Source organism: Erinaceus europaeus, chromosome 15, assembly GCF_950295315.1.
Source record: "Erinaceus europaeus chromosome 15, mEriEur2.1, whole genome shotgun sequence".
NCBI lineage: Eukaryota > Metazoa > Chordata > Mammalia > Eulipotyphla > Erinaceidae > Erinaceus > Erinaceus europaeus.
Genome location: NC_080176.1, coordinates 27,493,358 through 27,519,659, shown reverse-complemented (window position 1 = coordinate 27,519,659; position 26,302 = coordinate 27,493,358). Strand labels below are relative to the sequence as shown.

General features: G+C 48.4%; 1 protein-coding gene across 1 annotated transcript in view; it reads right to left on the bottom strand.

Annotated features, from left to right (window-relative positions):
• Positions 1–11,107: 11,107 nt before the first annotated feature.
• YWHAG (tyrosine 3-monooxygenase/tryptophan 5-monooxygenase activation protein gamma) overlaps positions 11,108–26,302 on the bottom strand; it is a 28,146-nt gene continuing 12,951 nt past the window's right edge. Inside the window, exon 2 of the mRNA XM_007517944.3 lies at positions 11,108–14,398. Coding sequence (XP_007518006.1) covers positions 13,742–14,398 — 657 coding nt within the window. The 3' untranslated portion in view covers positions 11,108–13,741. The remainder of the gene's footprint in view (positions 14,399–26,302) is intronic.

Sequence of the window (26,302 nt, the reverse complement as noted above, 5' to 3'; positions counted from 1 at the left end):
AGAGGCAAGAAAGTACGCCCCCCAGAGGCAAGAAATGTTTTTTTTTTTAAGCTGATAAAATTTTGCCCACAGAGGCAAAAATGGCCCCCTCAGGCCTTCCCTTGGCAGCACACTGGTTCTTGTTACTTGCTTACATGTTTCTCCATGTTTGTGCCAGTTTCTTTTTTTAAAAAATGCCTGTACCATATAGGTTTCTGTTCACCCCACACCCTTGATACTGTGGTCATTTAGTTAAAAAGAAAAGGGGGAACTGTTGTATGCTTTATATTGGGTTGTTCTAGTTCTCCCCCCCCAAGAGAATGGGATCAGTCCAGTTAGTTTCGCGGGCCTGCTTGGCCCCGCCCCTAGGAACCCCGCTAGAGTTCGAGAGTTCCATGGTTGGAGAGTTCCGGAGTTGGAGAGAGTGCTTGCGCCCCCGCAAAGAGACAGCAGAGTTCTGTTTGGTGATTAGTTTGGTTTAGTTTATGAATCGTTGATCCTGAATAAAGAAATACAGCTTCCCTGCCCAGCCGTCTGTCTCTGGTCGTCTCTGTTACCCGCCCATGAAGCTAGCCCGGCCAGCTAGAGCCTCCGAATTTTAACAACAGGCTAGTGCACATGTCATATTGCGCAAGAACCCAGGTACAAGCCCCCCCCGCCCCCTCCCCATCTGCAGGGGGAAGCTTCACGAGTGGTGAAGCAGGGCTATAGGTGTCTCTCTTTCTCTCTCCCCCTTCCTCTCAATTTCTATCTTTATCCAATAAATAAATATAATTAAAAATTTTTTAAGTATTTATTGGGGGCCGGTGGTAGTGCAGCGGGTTGAGTGCACATGGCTCGAAGCGCAAGGATCTGCTTAAGAAGCCGGGTTCCAGGCCCCTGGCTCCCCCCCTGCAGGGTGTTTGCTTCATAGGCGGTGAAGCAAGTCTGCAGGTATCTTTCTCTCCCCTTTTCTGTCTTCCCCATTTCTTTTGATTTCTGTCTTATCCAACAACAATGACAGCAATAACAACAATAGTAATAACAACAACAACAATTATAAACAACAAGGGCAACAAAAGGGGGAAAAAATAACCTCCAGGAGCAGCAGATTCATAGTGCAGGTACCGAGCCCCAGCAATAACCCTGGAGGCAAAAAAAAAAGAAAGAAAGAAACAAAAAAAAAGTATTTGTTGGGGCCAGTTGGTACACCTGGTTGAGCACATGTCTTACAAAGCGCATGGACCCAGGTTTGAGCCCTCAGTCCCCACCTGCAGGGGGAAGGCTTCACAAATGGTGAAGCAGGGTTGCGGGTGTTTCTCTGTCTCTCTCCCTCTCTATCACTCCCTTCCCTCTCAATTTCTGGCTTTCTCTATCTGACAAATAAAGAAATTATATATATATATATATATATATATATATATATATATATATATTTGCCTCCAGGGTACTGCTGGGGCTCACTGCCTGCACTATGAATTCACTGCTCCTGTGGCCCTTTTTAATTTTTACTTTTATTGGATAGGGCAGAGAGAAGTTGAGAGAGGAGGGAGAGATAGAAAGGGAGTGAGAGGGAATCAAGCGTTAGCTCAGCGGGTTAAGCGCATGTGACACAAAGTGCAAGGACCGGCATAAGGATCCCAGTTCCAGCCCCCGGCTCCCCACCTGCAGGGGCATCGCTTCACAGGTAGTGAAGCAGGTCTGCAGGTGTCTATCTCTCCCTCTCTCTGTCTTCCCCTCTTCTCTCCATTTCTCTCTGTCCTATCCAACAAAAACTACACCAATAACAACAACAATAATAACTACGATAACAATAAAAACAAAAAACAAGGGCAACAAAAGGAAAAAAGGGGGGGGAGTGAAAGGGTGGGGGTAGATAGCATAGTGGCTACACAAAGAGACTGTCATACCTGAGACTCCAATGTCCCATGTTCAATTCCTTACACCACCACAAACCAGAGCTGAACAGTGCTCTGGTAAAAAGAAAAAAAGAGAGAGAGAGAGAGGGAGAGAGACGGAGAGATTCCTGCAGACCTACTTCACAGCTTGTGAAGCTTTCTCCTTGCAGGTGGGGAGGTGGGGAGCTGGGGGCTCGAACCAGGATCCTTGAATGGGTCCTTACACTTTGTACTATGTACGCTTAACTCAGTGCACCACCAACCAACCCCCTTAAAATATTTCTTTATTGTAGTCCAGGAGGGCACACAGTTGATAGTGTGGCTCTCAAGCAAGCTGAGGTCCCAAGTTCCATCCCTAGGTAGGGTGCCAGTCTTTTTTTTTTTTTTCTCCTCCAGGGTTATTGCTGGGCTCGGTGCCTGCACCATGAATCCACCGCTCCTGGAGGCCATTTTTTCCCCCTTTTTGTTGCCCTAGTTGTTGCAGGGTGTCAGTCTTTTTTAAAAAAATATTTATTTATTCCCTTTTGTTGCCCTTGTTTTATTGTTGTAGTTTTTATTGTTATTGTTGGATAGGACAGAGAGAAATGGAGAGAGAAGGAGAAGACAGAGAGGGGGAGAGAAAGATAGACACCTGCAGACCTGCTTCACTGCTTGTGAAGCAACTCCCCTGCAGGTGGGGAGCTGGGGCTCTGAACTGGTAGGCTTATACCAGTCTTTGCACTTTGTGCCACCTGCACTTTACCAGCTGCACTACCACCCGACACCCAGGGTGCCATTCTCATCCACACAGCTCAGGTTGGAGGCTTGGTGCTACCTGATGAGTACCACATCTCGGGGGAAGCTCATCTGTCTCTATCTAAATAAGAAAATGCCTCTGGGAACACTGAGCTCCCCACCCTTTCCTTCCTCCTCTGAACCCCACTTCCCCTTTCCCTCAGCCTGGTGACCTAGGAAGCCCAGTTTATTTTTGCTAAAGGACACACACACACACCCAAGGGACTCTTACACACACACACACACACACACACACACACACACACACACACACACACACACACACACACACGTACACACACCAAAGGACCCTTACACACACACACACACACACACACACACACACACACACACACACACACACACACACACACACCTGCAGCCCAGTTAAGGACCCTGAAGACCCCCTTCTCTAAGCACCTGATCCACAAGGGGCCAGTTCTCATGGAGTGGGAGGGAGAGTGGGGTTACAGGGTCAGCCTCCACCAAGCTGCCACACCAGCTGGGGCCTCAGTCTCTCAGCCCCACCTGCCAGGGGTCACAGCTGGCCTGTGGCGCCCCCTGCTGGACACCGCAGGAATGGACACCAGCCAGGGACTGTCCAGGGGTTCTGAGACTGGCAGAGATGACACACTGCATGAGAACTCTCTGGAGTCTCTGCCCAGGTGCTGGATGCTGCCAGGTCCAGAGGAACCAAAGACAGGAAACCCAGTTTTGGAGAGCAGGGGCACTTCTAGCACCACATCTACCAGACCTGAGTCTTTTGTCTGGGTGGGTAGGGTTTTAGGATTTGCTTTATTTATTGCTTTATTTATTATAGTTGACACACTTCCAGGACATCACCATTCTGGGTCACTACTTCATGCAGACAGAGACTGAGAAGAAGAGACACCGCAGCATCAGAGCTTCCTCCATTGTTAGGGCACCTCCCACATGGCGCCAGGGTTCAAATCAGGGTTGCTTGACAGGGCAGGAAAACTCTCCAGTGTGCTATCTCTCTGGCCCCTACCAGGCCTCTGCTGTGTGTGTGTGAGGAGGGGGGGTTGATGTGGGGACCCTTCTGTTTTCAGAACTCTTCTAGTTGCTGGATTTACTATTTATTTTTTTTTACTTTTATTTTTTTATTTATTTCCTTTTGTTGCCCTTGTTGCTTTATTGTTGTAATTATTATTATTGTCTGTCTTCATTGTTGGATAGGACAGAGAGAAATGGAGAGAGGAGGGGAAGACAGAGGGGGGAGAGAAAGACACCTGCAGACCTGCTTCACCTTCCGCAGGTCCTTGCACTCGCTACACGTGCACTTAACCAGCTGTGGTACCACCCGACTCCCTATTTTATTTATTTGCCTCCAGGGTTATTGCTGGGGCTTGGTGCCTGCAACATGAATCCACTGCTCCTGGTGGCTATTTTTTCCCTTTTGCTGCCCTTGTTATGGTTATTATTATTGTTGTTATTGATGTCATTGCTGTTGGATAGGACAGAGAGAAATGGAGAGGGGAGGGGAAGACAGAGAGGGGGAGAGAAAGATAGACACCTGCAGACCGGCTTCACCGCCTGTAAAGTGACTCCCCTGCAGGTGGGGAGCTGGGGTTCGAACCAGGATCCTTACTCTGTTCCTTGCGCTTTGGGCCATGCTTTGCTATTGCCCGACCCTCTTTATTTTTATTTATTTATTTATTTAGGATATACAGAGAGAAATTGAAAAGGGCAGATGTGAAGAAAGAGAGACACCTGTAGGCCTGCTTCACCACTCATGAAGCTTCCTCCCTGTAGGTGGGGACCGGGGTCTTAAAGCTGCGTCCTTGCGCACTGGGATGCGGCTGCGCCAGTGACCTAGCCCCTCGTGTTGTTGTTGTTGTTCTTCTTCTTTTTAAAATGTATTTACTGGGAACCAGGCAGTGGCACACCTGGTTAAGCACACATAATTTTTTGGGTAAGATTTTATTTATTATTATTATTTTTTGCACTCACCAGTGATTTGGTGGGTTCCTGAAGTCGCTCTAGTCCTGTCTTGTTGCGGTCACAAGTGGTCTCCTTTCGTTTTATTTATTTATGAGAAAGGAGGAGAAAGAACCAGACATCACTCTGGCACATGTGTTTCCTGGGATCGAACTTAAGATCTCATGCTTGAATCCAAAGCTTTATCACTTCACCACCTCCCAGACCACTAAGCACACATAATATTAAGTGTAAGGATCTGGGTTTGGGCCTCCCTCCATCCCCCAACCCCCCCCACCCCACCCCCCACTTGCTTCACAAGCTGCAAAGCAGGTCTGCAGATGTCTCTTTTTCTTTCTGTGTTCTGTCCAATAAAATGGAAGCAATAGCCACCAGGAACAGTGGATTTGTCGTGCCAGCACCGAGCCTCCAGCAACAACCCTGGAGGCAAAATAAATTATATATGTATTAGTTTAACTTATTTATCATGGGATAGAAACAGAGAGAAGGGGAGTAGGGTGGTAGTGCAGTGGGTTAAGTGCAGGTGGCACAAAGTGCAAGGACCTGCTTAAGGATCCCTGTTTGAGCCCCCGGCTCCCCACCTGCAGTGGAGTCGCTTCACAGGTGGTGAAGCAAGTCTGCAGGTGTCTGTCTTTCTTTACCTTTCTCTGTCTTCCCCTCCTCTCTCCATTTCTCTCTGTCCTCTCCAACAATGACAACAATAATAACTTACAACAATAAAACAAGGGCAACAAAAGGTAATAAATAAATATCTAAAAAAAGAAAAAAAGAAATGAGAGAAATTGAGATGGGAGAGGGAGAGAAACAAAGAGACACCTGCAGCCCTGTTTCACCCTCGTGTAGTGTCCCCCTGCAGGTGAGGACCAGGGTCTTGAACCCGAGTCCTTGCATGCTATAATGTATGTGTGCTTAACCAAGTGCGCCATCACTTGGCTTCTAAGATTTATTTATTTTCTAGTGAAAGAGGTAGGGACAGACAGAGAAGCAAAACATCACTGACATATGTGAAGTCAGGGATTGAACTCCAGACCTCGTGTCTCAGAGTCCAATGCCTTCTCAAAGGTGGCCCCTCCCAGACAACAGGACTGCAGACATGCCATCTAGCCTAGAGGCATGTCATGACCCTTCTTGAGATGGGGCACCTGGTTAACCACACACATTACAGTGAGCAACGACCCAGGTTCAAGCCCCCATCCCCACCTGCAGGAGGAAAGCTTCACAAGCGGTGAAGCAGGGCTGCAGATGTCTCTCTCCCTTTCTCTCCCCTCTCAATTTCTCTAATACTAAAAATAAGTAAAATTAATTAATTAATAAAAAAATGACCCATGTTTTGAAATGCAAGCCTAGTTGTTGTTTTGTGGAACCAACCCGTCTCCCTCCCAGACCCAAGATTGGATCCGGGGGACCGTGGCCCTCCATCTCTACCACCTGATCTGAGGGCGATCTCTGAACAAGGGACATCCAAGAACAGTGGGGACAATGCAGGCACAGGTGTGTGTGTGTGTGGGGGGGGGGGAGACCCAACTGTGACATCAGAGCCTAGCGGCAGGTAAGCTGGCGAGGTGGATTTGTCCAGAGACTGGGGTGACCTGGGTGGGGCCACGCAATCGCCAGGTGTGTCCCTGCCCGTGACAGATGGTGGCATCTGACCCTGCTCTGAGCCGAGGCCTTGTAACATGGCCAGGACATGGGCCTCCCGGGGCTGGGCTCAGACAGCGCAGCTAAGGCAGCCAAGCAGCCTGCACGGTTGGTGCTCGTGCAGATGGGGAAACTGGGGAACAGGCTGCATGGTGTTTCTGCAGATGGGGAAACTGAGGCCAGGCCCTCCCAGCCCCCAGGAGCCTGAGATTCTGCCCTGGCAACTGAGCTCAGCTCTGGCAACTGAGCCCAGAAATGGACAATGACAATGCGCCAGAAGGTGCAAGGATGTCCTGCGAACCCCAGACTCTGGCGACAAAAGCAGAAAGAAAGAAGAGGGGTGGCGTGATAAAAAAGGGATGAATCCGGACGCAGGGCTGTGGGCCCGCGGCTGCGCAGAAGGGCCCTGATTCAGGCAGGCCCAGTAACAGGCTTCCCATTGGTGGAGCGAGCCCCGGCGGACTGTGATTGGCTCCCGCGTGCCCCACCGCCCACTTCCGGGTATCTGGACGCCAGCTCCATCGAGGAGGGCCTCCGTGGATGCAGAGCAGCTGCAGGGCCCGCCGGCGCGCGCTGGGGGGCAGCAGAGGACCGTGCCGCGGGGAGCCCCCACGGAGGACCCTGCAGCCCCGCAGGATTCAGTGACCCAGATACCTGGTCAGAGGTGGTCAGACCAGTCCACCATGGGCCCAGGCTGCTGTTTTTCTCTCCTTTTCCTTCCCCTTTCCTTGTATTTCAGTTTCCCTTTGGCCATGTCAACACCAGAGTAAGTTGTCTCAATGCACCCTGGGTTGGGGTGCAGCCTGACCTTGGGTAGGCAGCACGGGGAGCCCCCAAGGAGGCAGTCACTAGCCCCAAGCTGCTCTGTCTGCAGGTTGCTATTTCCTAAGGCTTACCTTAGGCAAAATCTAAACTCAGGTTTATGGTGGTGCAGGGGATTGACAGCCCCCCCCCCAGAGTCTTAGGCATGCAAATATTTTTGTATGAGTATTTTCTTTCTTTTTAAAATCTTTTTATTATTGGATAGATGCAGAAAGTGAGAAGGGATGCGGAGATAGGGAGTCCCACCTGCAAGAGGAAGCTTCACAAGCAGGGAACCAGGGCTACAGGTGTCTCTCTCCCTCTTCTCAATTTCTCTCATCTCTATCCAAAAGAAATGAATACTAAAAAGTAAATAAAGGGGCTGGGTGGTGGTGCACCTGGTTGAGCGTACATATTACAGTGCACAAGGACCCAGGTTCGAGCCCCTGGTCCCCACCCACAGGGGGAAAGCTTTGCGAGTGATGAAGCAGGACTGCAGGTGTCTCTCCCTGTCTCTATCCAATAAATAAAGATAATTTTTAAAAAAGTAAATAAAAAGGGGTCAGGTGGTAGTGCAGCAGGTTAAGGCAGGTGGCACAAAGCACAAGGACCGGCAGAAGGATCCCTGTTCAAGCTCCTGGCTCCCCACCTGCAGGGGAGTCACTTCACAGGTGGTGAAGCAGGTCTGCAGGTGTGTCTTTCTCTCCCCGTCTTCCCCTCCTCTCCATTTCTCTGTCCTATCCAACAATGACGACATCAACAATAAAACAAGGGCAACAAAGGGAATAAATATTAAAAAATAAAAAGTAAATAAAAGACTCTATGGTAACAAATTAAGTGATCCAGGTGGAAACAAGTGCAAAATGTGGAACTTTTAAGGCCTAGTAGCCTGACCTCTCGGGGAAAATCTTTCATGTAAATAAGCTAAAGAAACCAAAAGAAACATTGCAGCCCTGGAGGTGGCACAGCAAAAGAGCACTGGACTCACACAAGGCCCCAAGTTGGATCCCCAGATGGATTCAGACTTCTATTAACTAGGTAGATAGCATAATGGTTATGCAAAGTGACTTTCATGCCTGAGGCTCCAAATTTCCAGGTTCAACCCCCCACCACTGTGGTACCACCATAAGCCAGAGCTGATCTCTGGTAAAAAAAAAAAAAAAAAATGTATCGGGAGTCAGGTGGTAGCGCAGTGGGTTAAGCATAGATGGCAAAAAGCACAAGGACCGGCATAAGCATCCTGGTTGAGCCCCGGCTCCTCACCTGCAGGGGAGTCGCTTCACAAGCCGTGAAGCAGGTCTGCAGGTGTTTCTCTTCCTGTCTTCCCCTCCTCTCCATTTCTCTCTGTCCTATCCAACCACGACATCAATAACAATAGTAACAGCAACAATAAAAAAGAACAAAGGCAACAAAAGGGAATAAATAATAAGTTTTTTTTTTAAATAATAAGTTTTTTTTTTAATTATGTATCCAGGGGGTCGGGCGGTAGCGCAGCAGGTTAAGCGCATGTGGCGCAAAGCGCAAGGACCGGTGAAAGGATCCTGGTTCAAGCTCCAGGCTCCCCACCTGTAGGGGAGTCGCTTCACAGGTGGTGAAGCAGATCTGCAGGTGTCTCTTTCTCTCCCCCTCTCTCTCCATTTCTCTCTGTACTATCCAACAACAAACAACATCAACAACAATAACCACAACAAGGCTACACCAACAAGGGCAACAATAGGGGAAAAAAATGGCCTCCAGGAGCAGTGGATTCATGGTGCAGGCACTGAGCCCCAGAAATAACCCTGGAGGCAATATATATATATATCTGAAGCAAATCTTAAAAAAAAAAAAAAAAGTAAAGCAGAGTCCTAATAATAAAATTCAACTAATAAATTTCAATCAGATTCTAATTGGTGGTAGGTGGGAGAGAGACTATCATAAGTACTATTCTTGAGACAACTGGGGAAGTGAAAAGTGATGTTAGGGACTTATTTCCTTGGGTGTGATGCTTATCCACCAATTAGGTCAATCCTTGGTATCAAATGTGCCAGCGTGGCTGAGTGCTGGTGCACCTGGTTAAGCAAACACATTGCATTGCACAAGGAATCAGGTTCAAGTCCTTGGTCCCCACCTGGAGGGGAGAAGCTTAACAAGTGGTGAAGCAGGGCTGCAGGTGTCTGTCTCTCTCCCTCTCTACCCCCTCCCATCAACTTCTGTCTCTAATAATTAAAAAGATTTAAAGAATGTGCCAGTGGCGCTCTGGTTCTCTTAATCTGCCCCCCCATACCTGTCCTGCTCTTTAATAGTTGTATTTTTTACCAGAGCGCTGCTCAGCTCTAATTCATCAACCATAGTACTGCAGGGGATTGAACCTGGGCCCTCAAAGTCTCAGGCAGGAGATTCTCTTTGCATAACCATTGGCTCCAAGATCTTTTTAAGAACTTCCTGATGGAGACAGGTGGTGTCAACATGTACAGGATTACCACATACAGAGACCTTCTGGCCCCCACCTGCAGAGGAAGCTTCACTAGTGGTTCTGAAGGTGTCTCTCTTTCTCCCTAGCTTCCTGTCTCTATGCAGTATTTAAAATAAAAAGAGGCCTCGTGAGTGGTGGAGCAGGGTTGCAGGTGTTTCGTTCCTTCTCACTATTTCTGCCTCTACCAGAAAAAAAGAAAAAACACTCACCAGGACTGCTGGAGTTGTTATGCAGGCATCAAGGCCCAGCAATAACCTTGGTGACTAAAATAATGAATCCCGTCAAGGGCAGCACTGCTCTGTGGAGGCGAGGTTCTGAGTTCACGCCCCGGCGTCACATGTGCCAGAGCCATGCTGAGAAAACGTTGTGTGAGGTGGATCTAAAAGTACTGCACCAGTGAATTTTTTTCTTTTTCACAGATCCCTGCACAGCTCTGGCTTATGGTGGTAATGGAGATTGAACCTGGCACCTCAGAGCCTCTTGCATGAGTCTCTTTGCATACCTCTTATGCTATTTCTCTCACCCTCAATGAACGTATGTATAATTTTTACCAGAGCACTGCTCAGCTCTGGCTAATGGTGGTGCAAGGAATTGAACTTCGAACTTCAGAGCCTCAGGCATGACAGTCTCTTTGCATCACCGTTATGCTATCTACCCCCGCTCCCAATGAATTCTTATCATTTATCAGATGTGGCTGTGTTTAACTATTGGTGCTGAAAACCAAACCTGGGAAACTTTGGGGCAACTCCACTCAGAGCCAGCTTTTCCAGAGCCAGAGGGAGCAGAAAGAAACCACAGGACCAAAGCTTCCTCCAGTGCAGTGTGGACCCAAACCAGGACAGGGGACCTGTGCCTGACAAAGGAGACGTGATCCTCAGAGGCCGCCCAGGGCCTCCTGCGCAGTCCTGCTCGCTCCCCCTGTACTGTCTCTTAGCCCACACTAATGAACTCTTTAGAGATCTCTAGAGATCTGTGCATCTGTGTGGCCATCGGAGCAGATTCCAGGCACTGGGAAGCTGCAGGGAACGAAGCAGCCTGTGCCGTCAGCGTTTCCAGGAACTGCCTGCTGGCTGCCCGCTCAGCCTGTTCCTCTCAAGCTCAGCCTGTTCCTCTCAAGTCTGACTGTGCCCGTCTGCACTTCCCCGTTGGCAAGTCCGGGGCCTCATCTCTGCTGTCAGTGGGCCCCTTGTGCTGGGTGGCTCCACTTCCTGTCTCCTGCTGAGCAGGAGCAGTGGCAGCCCTGGTGAAAGCCTGGGATCCTCGTTCTCGAAATGTGAACTCAAGTACAAAGCCCTTCTCTCCCACTGTGTGGACCACCACTCCAGCTTCAAAGCCTTGGCCCTTGCTGAGCAAACCCCTCATCAGGAGAGGGCCAACTGTCAATACTGAGGCCTGAGACATAGGAAGTCAGGCCTGTGGCTGGGCCCCAGCTTTCTCTCAGACCTGCACCCCCAGCCCAACTCAGGGCTGGGCTGCTCCAACGACACCCCCACACTCTTTTCCCCCAAGGTGTGGCACTTGTTCTAGGCCAGTCAGGACCAGGCCCGAGATACCCGCCCCTGCCACTCTAGTCAAACTGTCAACAGCAAGGGGAACGCATCCAACAAAGCGAGGAGCAGCGGCCTCAGATCTGTAAGTTTATTTGCTCAATGTATGACAGCTACGTAATGACTGACATTCATGATATTCCGTCACTGAGGAAAACTGCTAAGAACGGTCCGTGTGTGAAAGAATTCCTTAGAGAAACACGGAGTTGGAAAAATAATCACTGATTAGACCTTAAAAAGAGTTCACTGCATAACATGACAAAAAAAGCACAAAGGCTCATTCAGAGAACACTGTTCTCCTACACTGTAATAGTTAGAATTTCACCATGACAAACACCAGACATTAAGATTAAGCTAACACTGGTGTTTCTTTTTGCCTCCCCCCCCACCCGCCCCACTTAAAAACAAAATATAGAATTGCATCTCACTATGGTAACATCCAAAACAGATCAAATTTGTTACGATCACTATTTGGTAGAGCAAACTTGACCCCCCCCCAAAAAAAAAGGGAAAAATTAAATTAAAAAAAAACTTAAAAAAAATTTTTTTGAAGACATAATTTTTTTTTGTCATAGGAATACATAACACCTACAGTATAAGTTAATAAATTTCAAGCTACTGTATAGAAATACAACACTAGCATGCACAATATTGTTTGAATAGAGTAATGGAAGAGTGATCATCTCACTAGAGACAATATCAGAGGCAAGTACATTTCTTTAAAAACAAAGGAAACGAACCATTCAAGCTGCTTAAACATCAAGCCTCCCATCCCCTTTTTTTTTTTTAAAGCCCTCGAGTATGATTTTTATCTTGCAAGAGTCTAAAAAGCAGCCAGAGCCAAAAGCTGAAATTGAAAAAAATAGGTTTTGTAATTCCAGTAAATCATTTCCAAATGCTACAAAGGACACGACACAGCTCACTGGACATGACAGGAAAAAAAGGTCCCCCTCCCCACCCTCAGATTGGACTCTGGGCCTCTTTAGGGGGACAGAAGCCATGAGACTTGCTCCTGGTTCTGTTCCCGGGGACCCCCGCTTGAGCATGTGGAGGGTCCTTGGAAAGAGTTGTCCTGGGAAAAGGCAAGTCTCTGTGCAATGTCAGAGTCCCGTCAGTGCTGTTCCAGCGTCACCATCACGGGTCCTGGGGAAGGCTACTCTGTCCCTAACTGGTATCTACTGCCAGTTCCTCCGTCAGCCCTCTCCTTGCCTGAACAACCCAAGAACATGCGCTGTGTTCTGACACACTGACTGATCCAGAATGAGAACTGGGGATGCTGAGAGCAAAGCTGTGCCGAGAGTGGTGGTGTCCTCTGACGCCAGAGTGCACGCTGAACGCACAAGAGGGAAAGCCCACGTCTGACGTCAATGCTTTTGTTCAAAAAAAAAAAAAAAGTGGTCAAATACGAGTTGAAGGTTTGCTGTATGATGGTGGCTTCAGTTTAATCTTCCTGTGATAAGCAGTCTGAGGAAGGAGTATTTTCAAGGGAAGAGAAACTGACACTCTCACGAGAGGCCCCGCCTTCCTTCCTGGTGGATTTCCAGGCATCCACACACTGCCCTGCACTCTTTCTCACAGCAGCCCCTGGGCAGCTGGGATAAGCCCATGGCTTAGCTTCTCAGCTTCCTGCTCAGCAGAGGCTACCGGCGGAGGGTACAGTGGACACTCAGTGCCAAGCAGAATTCTAGAAGCCAGGGCCTCCTGGGAAAAATACCAACATGATCAGTGACATACAGACCTGAATTTTCTCTAATTTTTTTTTTTGTGTGTGTATGTGTGTGTGTGGGGGGGTTCTATTAAAGTGATTAATAATAATTTTTGTGGTGGATGAAGGGAAAGGTCAAAAAAGGAAAAAAAAAAAAATCCCACAGCCACCTGCCAAGCACGTACTAACCAAAAACTCAAGCTGCTTTGATTCCCCACCCCCCACCCCAGGCAAAGCCCACGGGGTAAGGAGACCGGAGCAGTGGACAGCAGAAGCCAGCCTGGGGAAGGAAGGCTGAGTGAGGATGTGAAGCCAAAAGAACCAACAAGGAAAAACACACAAGCGATGGCCTGATGGGTATGTATGGCTGTAATGTAGATGCTGTAAACTGCAATGTAGTGTTAATACTGTTGGTCGGAGACTGCGCACAACTGAGGAGGCCTAAACCGTAAGGACAGACGTAACTCATGCTCTAAGTCTGTTAGTTTGGGGTTTACACTACTCCCATGTCTGGGAGGGTATATCCTAGGGGAGGGAAAAAACAAAACAAAACAAAACAAAAAACCCAGCTCAAACAGATGAGAGACCCAAGAAATACCCAAGACTTAAGACAAGAGCATATGTACATAAAAATCCTTACTGGAACCACAGAACTTATTGATGAGGGCCATTCCTTTGTGAGCTTCCGTTTCGTCTGAAAACCCTAGCGTCTAGCAATAAGTTAAACTAAAGACAGACAGCTCTGCTTGCGTCAGCCTACACAACAGTCCGGATGCCGTGTGAGGCTGCTATTCCAACATCAGCAGCAGCACAGCTAGCCTGACTTTCCACTCATGGTATTTTGGCAAAAATGTCAAAAGAGGCGATCAAAGACAGGACAGGTCGTGGGTTTCTCCCTAGGAAGGTCAGCCCTCCCTTGCCCTCCCCCACCCGACCCCCAACTCATGGGAAAAAAATAAAGACTGCAGTAGTAGCATCAGCGTGCGCTGCCAGTCCAGCCGGGGCCTTAGTTGTTGCCTTCGCCGCCGTCGTCATCCTGCTGGTCGCTTGTCCAGAGCGTGAGGTTGTCTCGGAGCAGCTGCATGATGAGCGTGGAGTCCTTGTAGGAGTCCTCGTTCAGCGTGTCGAGCTCGGCGATGGCGTCGTCAAAGGCGGTCTTGGCCAAGTGGCAGGCCTGCTCCGGGGCGTTCTGGATCTCGTAGTAGAACACGGAGTAGTTGAGCGCCAGGCCGAGCCGGATGGGGTGGGTGGGCTGCATGTGCTCCTTGCTGATCTCGTGGGCCTCGCTGTAGGCCTTCTCGGATGACTCCACCACTGTCGCCCGCTTCTCCCCGGTGGCCACCTCGGCCAGGTAGCGGTAGTAGTCGCCCTTCATCTTCAGGTAGAAGACTTTGCTCTCGTACTGGGTCTCACCGCAATTCTTGATCAGGTAGTTGTCTAGCAGGCTCAGCACATCCTGACACACGGCCTCCAGCTCCTTCTCGATCTTCTCGCGATAGGCGCGGACCATCTCAATCTTCTTCTCATTGCCATCGGCCGAGGTCTTCTGCTCAATGCTGCTGATGACCCTCCAGGAGGAGCGGCGGGCCCCCACCACGTTCTTGTAGGCCACGGACAGCAGGTTGCGTTCTTCGTTGGACAGCGGCTCATTCAGCTCGGTCACCTGAGAGGAGGGGAGAGAGGGCATGGACAGGTGAGCGCACTGGGGCCTTGGTGCCACTGCTGGTCAGTAAGTAATGGGAAGACAAGTCCCACCAGAGCTGGGGAGACAGACAGACCCCTGGCAGTGCGTCGCACATTCAAGCCTAAAGGTCCGAGGGCCAGTTCAACTGTACCTAAGCCAGAAACAAGCAGCCCAGGAGACAGTACGACGGAGTATTGGACTCTCAAGCATGAGGCTGAGTTCGACCCCCAGCACTGCGTGCAGTGCCAGAGGGGAGGCTCTTAAGTTCTCTCCGCCTCTATCATCCCTCAATCTTCAGAGAGGGAGGAGAGCAAGAAGATATGCCGAGTGGTTGCCAGAGAGGAGATGATATGTGGTCTGGAGGTGGCTTTTTCTTTTTCTCTCCTCCTATCTTTCTCATAAATAGTATCTTTAAAAAAAGAAAAGAGAAGGGGTGATAATGGAACCAGCAAAAGAGAGAGCTCAAAGGTGTCTGCACCCATTTGCTGGTTAGAACAAGACACAGGATGGTCATGCAGCTACTCCAGGACAGGGCTCTCCATCCAGTCTGGGTGAGGCGTCAAACCAAATTCTCATCAACTGCGGGAATGTGTGAGATTACATACACACTGGCCCAAGGGTGTCACGTCTAGATGGCTTGTTTAACACTTTAAGGAGCTTTTTTTTTTGCCTCCAGGACTATTGCTGGGGCTCTGTGCCTGCACCGTGAATCCACTGCTCCTAGAGACCATTTTTATCCATTTTTTTGTTGCCCTTGTTGTTATTGTTGCCATTGACATTGTTGGATAGGACAGAGAAAAATCGAGAGGAGGGGAGACAGAGGGGGGAGAAAGATGGACACCTGCAGACCTGCTTCACTGCTGGTGAAGTGACCCTCTTGCAGGTGGGGAGCTGGGGGCTCGAACCAGGATCTTAAGGCAGGTCCTTGTGTTTTGCACCATGTGTGCTTAAGCTGCTGCACTGCCACCCAATCCCCCCTTCCTCTTCTTCTTTTTTTTTTTTTTTTTGATATTTTATTTATTTATGAGAAAGACAGGAGGAGAGAAAAGAACCAGACATTACCCTGGCACATGTGCTACTGGGGATCAAATTCAGAACCTCATGTTTGAGAGTCAAAAGCTTTATCACTGCACCGCCTCGCGGACCAACCCAGCTTCCATTTTAAAGTACCTTTGAGGAAAAATTGTGGAGAATCAGCTGGTGGCACACCTGGCTGAACACACAGTTACAATGCTCAAGGACCTGGGTTCAAGACCTCAGTGGTGAAGTAGGGCTGCAGATGTCTCTCCCTCTATATCCCCCTTCCTCTTGATTCTGGTTGTTTCTTATCAATTAAGAGATTTTAAAAAAGAAGAAAAAAGAAAAAAAAGAAGGGCAGGGTGGTGACGTACTTGGTTGAGTGCACATGTCACAATGTGTGAGGCCCCAGGTTTGAGCCCCCTGGGCCCCACCTGCAGAGTGAAAGCTTTGCAAGTGGTTAAGCAGTTATGTCTCTCTCTCCCTCCCTCCATCTCTATCACTCCTTCTCTCTTGATTTCTGGCTATCTCTATCCAATAAAGATAATAAAAAATTTTTTTTTAATATTTATTCTCTTTTTGTTGCCCTTGTTTTATTGTTGTATTGATGTCATCGTTGTTGGATAGGACAGAGAGACGGAGAGAAGAGGGGAAGACAGAGAGGGGGAGAGAAAGAGAGACACCTGCAGACCTGCTTCACCGCTTGTGAAGTGACCCCCTGCAGGGAGCAGGGGGCTTGAACCGAGATCCTTATGCTGGTCCTTGTGCTTTGCGCCACCTGCGCTTAACCCGCTGTGCACTACCTGGGACACCCGGCCTCACAGAAGGACGGAAAAGGAAGAAAGCCATCTTCCTCAGGGCTTCAAGTCACCACCCCACAGGCTGAGCACCTTGTGGAGACACGTACCATGGAGACCACAATGAACCCACCCTCGCTAGTCAGAATTCCCGAGACTCTCAAGATCCACAAGCTACGTCTGACAGCCACGTGAAGCTAAATCTTAAAAGGCCTGAGCTCACTCTTTTGTCCTGTTCTGAGATCACCTTGTTACTTGATGGGTTAACTGGATGTCTGGCCTGGTGAGTGAATACTAAGTTACAGCACCATGGCTCCCAAGACTGAATCAAAACAGGTCACGCTGAACAGGCTACTGTGTTTGAACTACGCATCCATCATGCTTTGCTCACCAATTCTCACAACCTCCACTTGAACATTTCCTAACAGATTATGTTCTCCTGTGTGGGCATTTTGTTATGATTATTTAAAATTTTTTATCTACTTTTTTTCTGTCTCCAGGGTTATTGCTGGAGCTCAGTGCCTGCACTACGAATCCACTGCTCCTGGAGGATATTTCCCCCCTTTTGTTGCTTTTATTTATCAGTTGTTATTATTGCTATCATTTGTTGTTGGATAGGACAGAGAGAAATGGAGAGAGATGGGGAAGACAGAGAGGGGGAGAGAAAGATACCTGTAGACCTGCCTCACTGTCTGTGAAATGACCCCCTGCAGGAGGGGAGCCGGGGGCTTGAGCTGGGACCCTTTACCTGGTCCTTGCGCTTCTTGCCATGTGCACTTAACCCACTGCGCTATACTGCCCAGCCCCCTATCTACTTTATTTTCATGAGAGAGATACAAGGGGTGGTGGGGGTGGGGAGACCAGAGCACTGCTCAGTTCTGGATGATGGTGGTGCTGGGAATTGAACCTGAGACCTTAAGAGCCTCAGGCAGGGGGCCAGGCAGTGGCACACCTGGTTAGCACATACATTACAGTACACAAGGACCCAGGTTCAAGTCCCTGCTCCCCACCTGCAGGGGGAAAGTTTCACAAATGGTCAAGTAGGGCTGCAGGTTATCTCTCTTTTAAAGATATTATTTATTTAAGAAGAATGATGGGAGAAGACAGAGAAAGGACCAGACATCACTCTGGTACATGTGCTGACAGGGATTAAACTCAGGACCTCATGCTTGAGAGTCCAATGCTTTATCCACTGCACCACTTCCCCGACTACTCTTTCTGTATCTGTTACTATCTTCCCCTCCCCTCCTGTCTCTATCCAATAATAAATAAAATTTTAAAATATACAGAAACTTAAAAAAAGAAAGAAAAGAATAGAAACCAGGACAGAGGAGGCATCTTCTCCCAGACTACCCCACCCCAAGCCTCGGTGGACATCCATTCAGACAGGAGTGCTGGGACTGAACCAGGAGCTCAGGCATGAAAGATTAGTACCCAGTCTTCAACTCCGAATCTTCTTAGGTCCCAGGTGTCGGAAGCACGAGCTTGTAAGCCCCTAGAACTCCTGCATTCAGAGAACTTGGGGAGACTAGAGAAACTTCCTAATCTGTGAGCCGGATTTCAGACTATTTCGTAAGACTGTGTGTGTATCAAATGAACAAGAGTGTTCCTGGAACACTGGGAAAAATCTGACACAGAAACCCTTGAAGGGGCTCCTGGCTGGCCTTCCCCTGTCAAGTACCTCTTCCCCATTTCTCCTGCTGTCTAACTTCACTTCCTTCTCACAGGCTGTGGTGGCCAAGGGCCGGACCTACCCTCCAGTCTGCAGCCTCACCACACAGCTGCATGTCCAGTGGCTTCACAGCTGGAAAATGCCACACGCTAGACAGCAAACTCCACCGGCTCTATTAGTCACTGTTCTCAAGTTCTTTATTTTTCTTTTTCTTTAAGATTTTATTTATTTACTCATGAGAAAGCTAGGCAGACAGAGAAAGAAGCAGACATCACTCTGGTACACATGCTGCCAGGGATCGAACTCAGGACCTCATGCCTGAGAGTCCAATGATTTAACCACTGCACCACCTCCTGGACCACCGTGCTCAAGTTCTTACTGGGCCCAACTTATACTGAGGCACATTACATTACAGTGCGTGATGACCCGGCTTCAAGCCCCCAGCCCCCACCTACAGAGGGAAAGCTTCACAAGTGAAGCAGGGCTGCAGGTATCTCTCTGCCTATCTCCCCTTCCCCTCTCAATTTCTCCATCTCTATTTGATAATAAATAAATGCTTAGAAAATATTATTTTTTGATATTTATTTTCCCTTTTGTTGTCATTTTATTGTTGTTGTTATTGATATCGTCGTTGGATAGAACAGAGAGAAATGGAGAGAGATGGGGAAGACAGAGAGGGGAAAGATAAGACACCTGCAGACCTGCTTCACCACCTGTGAAGAGACTCCCCTGCAGGTGGGGTGGTGGGGGCTCAAACCGGGATCTATCCGCCAGTCCTTGTGCTTTGAGCCACGTGTGTTTAACCCGCTGCGCTACCGCCCAACTCCCAGAAATTATCTTTTAAAAAACATTTAACAAGTAAAAGTCTCGGCTATGCATGTACTGGATGCAGTCTGGAGTACCCATGGGGGACTTGGGCTACATCTCCCACAGCTAAAGGAGGAGGACCTCTCTCTCTCCTGACTGCACTCAGGACCCACCACACCTCAGTGCAAGCAGGTAACGCTGGGCACCACCACCAGGAACCAGTGTCCCCGGGGGTGGCCATGGACACCAGCCTCTGGCCTTTCCCCTCGATCCTGCTGTCCCCACTCCAAGAGCCAACAGCTATTTAGAACTCACATTACCTCACCACGCACCAGGCCACCAGGGCTCCTGCCACCAAGGGACGCTGGGCTGCAGGCCCCAGAGGGAGCACGCTGGTGGCCTCAGACAAACTGACGGGAGATTGTGAAATGCCGGCCCCGTCTCTAGATGCAGAGACTCAACCACACTGAGACACAGCCAGGTGCTTTCTGCCAGCACAAAATCCAGTTAGAGAAGACCTTTAACTTGAAAGTCTGTTAAAGAGAAAAGTAAGATGTATTTGCCTAGAACCGAGAAGTCGGGGGGTCGGGGAACAGAGCATAATGCTTCTACAAAGAGACTCTCCTGCCTGAGGCTCTGAAGTCCCAGGTTCAATCCCCCACAACACCATAAGCCAGAGCTGAGCAGTGCTCTGGTAAATAAAGAGGGGGAAAAATGTGGTCAGAATCTTGAAAGGCTCTCTTCTCAAATCTTTTTTTAAGATTTTATTTTATTTATTAATGAGAAAGATAGGAGAGAAAGAACCAGACATTACTGGTTCATGTGCTGCCGGGGATTGAACTCAAGACCTCATGCTTGAGAGCCTAGTGCTTTAGCCACTGCGCCACCTCCCGGAACACTCTCAATTCTTACTAGTTCAAGTTCCTATTTATTTTTTATAATTTTTTTCTCCAGGGTTATTGCTGGGCTCAGTGCCTGCACCATGAATCCACCACTCCTGGAGGCCAATTTTTCCCCCTTTTGTTGCCCTTGTTGTTGTAGCCTCGTTGTAGTTATTATTATTATCATTTTTGATGTTCGTTGTTGGATAGGACAGAGAGAAAATGGACAGAGGAGGGGAAGACAGATGGGGGAGAGAAAGATAGACACCTGCAGACCTACTTCACTGCCTGTGAAGCGACTCCCCTGCAGGTGGGAAGCCGGGGGCTCGAACCAGGATCCTTACGCCGGTCCTTGCGCTTTGTGTCACGTGCGCTTAACCCACTGCGCCACCGCCCGACCCCCTATTTTTTATAAATTTAAAAAAATATTTTGTCAATGAGATTTACATGAGAGGAAGAGAGAGGTCAGGGCACCCACCACACGGGCACACGGCACAGAGCAAACTGGGAGCCTGGCATGCAAGTCTCATGCCCTCACAGCTGAAAAGGACATAACCACATCCAAGTCCAGCAGAGAAGCAGTTACAGAAGCCAGGACTCCCCACTTCTGTACCCCATAAAGAATTCTGGTTCATGGAACACTTGGTTGAGTGCATGTTACAATGTGCACAAGAACAAGGGTTCAAGCCCCCAGTCCTCACCTGCAGGAAGAAAGCTTTGTGAGTGGTAAAGCATGGCTACAGGAGTAAAAAAGATAGTAAGAAAGATATTAAATTAAAAAAAAAAAAGAATTTTGGTTCAAGGTGGGGGTAGACAGCATAATGGTTATGCAAAGAGACTCTCATGCCTGAGGCTCCAAAGTCCCAGGTTCAGTCACCTGCACCATCATAAGCCAGAGTGCTGTGGTTAAAAAAAAAAAAAAACAAAACCCAATAGTATTAACAGGTGTGGGTGTGGCTTAGGAAGAGAAGGCAGGACCAAAAGGGGGGATGAATATAGATACTTATAGAAATAATAACCCATATCAGTGACTTGGGACAACTACTACAGTTCCCAGTGGAGGGAAGGGGGACACAGAATCCTGGTGGGACTTCCAGAACAGTGAACAGAACAGACTCTCCCCGCAAACATCTCCAACTATCCATCTATTGATCTTAAACCTCACCAACTACAGCTGAGACACCCACAGAAGCACTGCAGCCTCAGCTACCAAGTTTGCAGGTGCTACCATGATGCCACCCTGACTTCCCTGGGCAGACGACCTCACCAATGTGTCCTGGAACCTCACCTCTCCAGAGCCCCGCCCCACTAGGGAAAGAGAAACAGGATAGGGGTGTGGATGGACCTGCCAACATCCATATCCAGTGGAGAAGCAATTACAGAAGCCAGAACTCCCACCTTGTGGGAGTTATAAAGAATTTTGGTTCAGGGGCCACCGGGTGGTGGTGCACCTGGTTAAGTGCACATGTTACAGTGCGCAAGGACCAGGGTTCAAGCTCCTGGCCCCCACCTACAGGGGGAAAGCTTTATGAGTGACGAAGCAGTGTTATAAGTGTGTGTGTTTCTCTGTCCTCTCAATTTCTGGCTATCTCTACCCAATAAATAAAAATGAAAAGAATAGGGAAGCTTCCAATGGAGGGGATGGAACACAGAAGCCTGGTGTTGGGAACTGTACAGAATCATACCCATTATCTTACAATCTTGTGATTCATTATTAAATCACTAATAATAAACAGAAAAAAAAAAAAAAGGACACCATCATAAGGCTGCCAACAGCATTTCTGTTCTCTTGGGTTTGGAGTACCAGTGCCCAGCAGGGTACGACATGGAAAGACCAAGGTGGTGATTCCTGTATTCTGAACCTTGCACTGGAAACCAAAAAACAAGGACGATGTGGGTAAGAGGCAGCCTGTCTGGGCATTGGGTTCAACCAGTAAAACACTGTGAAGACACAGACTTCGTTCAGTTCCCAAACACCAGTCTTTCTCAAAATCTTATCTGCGAAGCTTGGGGGAGGAAGCAGTCATCACCAAGCAACGACTGACTTTAAGGGTGGGAAGGCAGCTCTGAATGTCAAGAGCACAGGACTTGCATGTCTGGGGCCCCCATGAATTCTTTCTGGAATTTATGCTGAACTCCCACCTAGCTGAGAAGTGCTCTAGTCTGTCTTTGTAAATAAGTCTATGAAAAAACTAATATTTACTAACACACTCAGGAGGTAGCTTGACCGACAAAGCAGGTCTGCAGGAGTCCTCTCTCCCTCTGGTCTTCCCCTTCTCTCTCAATTTCTCTCTGTCCTATCCAGCAACAGCAATAGCAACAAAATAGAAAAAAAAAAAAAAAAATGGCCACCAGGAGCAGTGGATTCACAGTGCAGGCACCCAGTCCCATCGATAACCCTGGAGGCAAAAAAAAATCAAGCCCAAGTTCCCTGATAACTGAAACTTAGAAGATAACACAATTGTGCGACCCACCGTCTTAGGAGAAATAAGACAGGTTCCATTTGTGTTGAGCAAAGTACTAGGAAACATGTTCCATGTTTGACCTAACTTACATAACCACCTTCTCCAAGACCAACAAGGTGGACAAACGGCAAATCTGCAGGAGTTTGAAGGGTTTTCGATGTTTCCGCTAACAATGGAACGTCTCATAAAATTACTGAAAACAGATCAACTCATGGGACAACTGCTGCAGAGGTAGCATATTCACAAACTTTCCCTAGGACTCTTTTGGAAAACAGTAAGACGTCGAAACAAGTACTTGTAGCTAAAAAGTTTTCCATGACTAGTATAAAGGGGGGGGGGGGTTTTTTCCAAGTGAAAATACAAGTCAACACTAGCGTAGCTTCAAAACATTTTTTCTATGGCAGTTCAGCAGATAAAGCTTTGGACCTTCAAGCAAGAGATGCCAGAGTGAGGCTGCTTCTCTGATAGACAAATGCATTTAAATATTTACTAGCAAGACCAACAGCAGCACTCTGGCGTATGCAATGCCTTTAAAAAAATTATTTATTCATTTTCCCTTCTGTTGCCCTTGTCTTTTTATTGTTGTAGTAGTTATTGTTGTTGTTATTGATATCATCGTTGTTAGATAGGTCAGAGAGAAATGGAGAGAGGAGGGGAAGACAGAGGGGGAGAGAAAGACAGACACCTGCAGACAAGCTTCACCACCTGTGAAGCGACTCCCCTGCAGGTGGGGAGCCAGGGGTTCAAACAGGGGGTCCTTATGCTTTGTGCCATGTGCACTTAATCTGCTGTGCTACCGCCCAACTCTTATGCAATGCCTTTTATTTCAGGAGGTGTCACACCTTTATTCAACGCCCACATGATGGCAGGATTTTCACCTTCCTATCTCTTGTCTCACCAAGATGCTCATTATCAACACTTCTTCTAGCGTTTGCCCATTATCAACACTAAAATCCTTTAAAAAAAAAGGGGGGGGGGAGAAATTGAGAGGGGATGGGAGGAGAGACACCTGCAACCTTCCTTCACCACTCGTGAAGCTTTCCTCCCTCTGCCAGGTGGGGACCAGGGGCTTGAACCTGGATCCTTGTGCACAGTAATGTGCACACTTAAGCAGGTGTACCACCGCCTGCCCCCAACACTAAAATCCATACAACGAATGTAAAGTGACAGTCCAAGCCAGGGCCAGGAGCTAGCTAACCCACGCTTTATGACCCTGTGCAAGGACCCTTTATGACCCTGTGCAAGGACCAGGTTCAAGCTCCCCTCCCTACCTGCCACTGCTTGGGTACATACTGCAAAGGGAAAGCTTCTTGGGTGTCTCCTGTGACACAGCAGAGCTGTGGTGTCTCCTGTCTTAGTCAAAAGCCACGCTGCCAGAAGTAGGACAATCATGTTGTTCACCTAGTGAAAATGCTGGCACCAGAAGTGACAAACTTAGTGCCTTTGGTAGGGGCCAGAGGGTGGCACACGTGGTTGAGTGCACACATTTCAGGGCGCAAGGACCCAGGTTCAGAGCCTATTCCCCACCTGCAGGCGTCTGTCTCCCTCGCTCCTCTCAATTTTCTCTCTGATCAAGTAACAAGTAAATAGATTTTTTAAAAAGCGGGGGTCGGGCTGTAGTGCAGGATCCCCAAGCACACATGGCGCTAACTTGGAAGACCGGCATAAGAATCCCAGTTTGAGCCCCCGGCTCCCTACCTGCCAGGGAGTCACTTCACAAGTAGTGAAGCACGTCTGCAGGTGGTGTCTATCTTTCTCTCCCCATCTGTCTTCCCATCTTCCATTTCTTTCTGTCCTATCCGGCAATGACATAATCAATAACAATAATAATAAGGACAAAAAAAAAAAAAAGCAACCTTACTGTCTCTCACCAAACTTTCAGAGTATGAGCTAGGAGTCATTCAGCAAGTAGAATCCAATCTACAGGTGTGTGTGAGGGGAGGAATAATGATTATGCAAACACTCATGCCTGAAGCCATGAGGTCCCAGATTTAAGCCGCCACACCACCATGAGCCACACCACCATCAGCCAGAGCTGAGCAGTGCTCTAATTTAAAATAAAATGAAATTCGGGGGTCAGGCCCTGGCACCACACAGGCTGGTGAAGCTCCCTGGATGCTGGGACAGGGCTGTGTTGTCTGTCCTCCAGAATGAGCCTGGGAGGTGGTACATCACGTCAACAATGTTGGACCTCAAGCACAAGGTGCAACGGTCAAAGCCCAGCATCCTTTCTTTTTTAATTATCTTTATTTATTGGATGGAGACAGGCAAAAATCAAGGAAGGGGGAGGGGAAAAATCAAGAGGGAAGGGGGAGAAAGAGAGGGTGAGAGACAGACACCTACAGCACTACTTCACCACTTTTGAAGCATTCCCCCTGCTGGGGGGAGGACCGGGGGATTGAACCCAGGTCCTTGAGCACTGTAACCTGTGCACTCAGCCAGGTGCACCACTAACTGGCCCCAAAAGCCCAGCATCCTATGTGCCGTAGTATAGCTCTGGTTCTTTTTCTCCTCCGCTTTCTCTCATATAAGTAAGTCTCAGGGGCCAGGCACAGCGGGTTAAGCGCACGTGGCGCAAAGCACAAGGACCGGCTCCCCACCTGCAAGGGGGCCGCTTCGCAAGTGGTGAAGTGAGTCTGCAGGTGTCTACTTTTCTCTCCCCGTCTTGCCCTCCTCTCTCCATTCCTCTCTGTCCTACCCAATAACAAAATGGAAAAAAATGGCCTCCAGGAGCAGTGGCTTCGTAGTGCAGGCACCGAGCCCCGGCGATAACCCTGGAGACAAAGGCCCCAAGTTCAATTCCCAGCAACACTTGTACCAGAGTGATGTTCTGGTTCACTTTTTTCTCTCCTCTCTCATTAGTGTAAGAAAATTTCTGAGAGGAGTCTCACTGTAGCACAGCGGGCTAAGCACACGTGATACAAAGCGCAAGGACCGGCTGAAGGATCCCAGTTTGAGCCCCTGGCTCCCCACCTGCAGGGAGGTTGATTCACAAGCAGTGAAGCAGGTCTGCGGGTGTCTTCCCCTCCTCTCTCCATTTCTCTCTGTCCTATCCAACAACATCAATAACCACAACAATGTTAAACAACAAGGGCAACAAAAGGGAAAATAAATAAAATTATATATATGAGGGGAGATGTGAACATATATAACATATATGCAAGCAAAGTAACACCCTAGTTCTGTCCTTCCCTCTCCCACTGGTCACAACATCAATCTTACTAAGGCTGAAATTTCACCATCTTCCCTTCTTCCTGAATAAGGGAATCTAGTTCCAAAAAGATAGTATTTTAAGCATTTTTTGTTTGTTTTTTAAGATTTTATTAAATGAGAAATATAGGGGAGTCGGGCGGTAGCACAGCGGGTTAAGCGCAGGTGGCGCCAAGCACAAGGACCAGTGTAAGGATCCTGGTTCGAACCCCCAGCTCCCCACCTGCAGGGGAATTGCTTCACAAGCGGTGAAACAGGACTGCAGGTGTCTTTCTCTCCCCTTCTTTGTCTTCCCCTCCTCTCTCCATTTCTCTCTGTCCTATCCAACAACAACGAGACCAACAACGATAAAACAACAAGGGCAACAAAAGGGAATATAAATAAACAAATATTTTTTTTAAAAAAAAGAGAAATATAGGAGAAAGAACCAGACCTTCACTCTGGTATATGTACTGCTGGGGACTGAGCGAGACTTCATGCTTGAGAGGTCCAGTGCCTTACCCACTGTGCCATCTCTCCTGGACCACAAAAGAACAGCCTCTTCCATGCATCCATGGTGACTGAGTTTAAGGCAAAAATGATTTGTATCTGCTTGACAAGCAGCTAGAGCCATGAGAAAGTGGTACTTGTTTCCTGATGAAATCAGCTGGGAGGAGTGATAAAGCCAGAGCTAACAGAAGATTGTCTATTGTCCTCTCCAAAAAGGGGAGAGTGAAGAGGGTGATTATGTGTTCGAGGAGGAAGTAAAGGCCCACAGTGACAGGGCTCTTAACCTACAGGTGCAGATCGCCCCCCAAAAGTGAGGGCTGAAGAGAAGCAATGCAAGGGTGCCAACAGAAGAGAAGCCAATTATCTGACATCAGGATTAAATCTTGTTTTTGTCTTCCAGAGCACTGCTCAGCTCCGGCTGATGGCAGTGCAAGGGGTTGAACCTGGGACTTCAGAGCCTCTCTGCATAACCATTGTGCTATCTACCCCTGCTGTGGATCGTTTCAAGCAAGAAACATCACACGGAGGCTGTCAAATAGGAATGG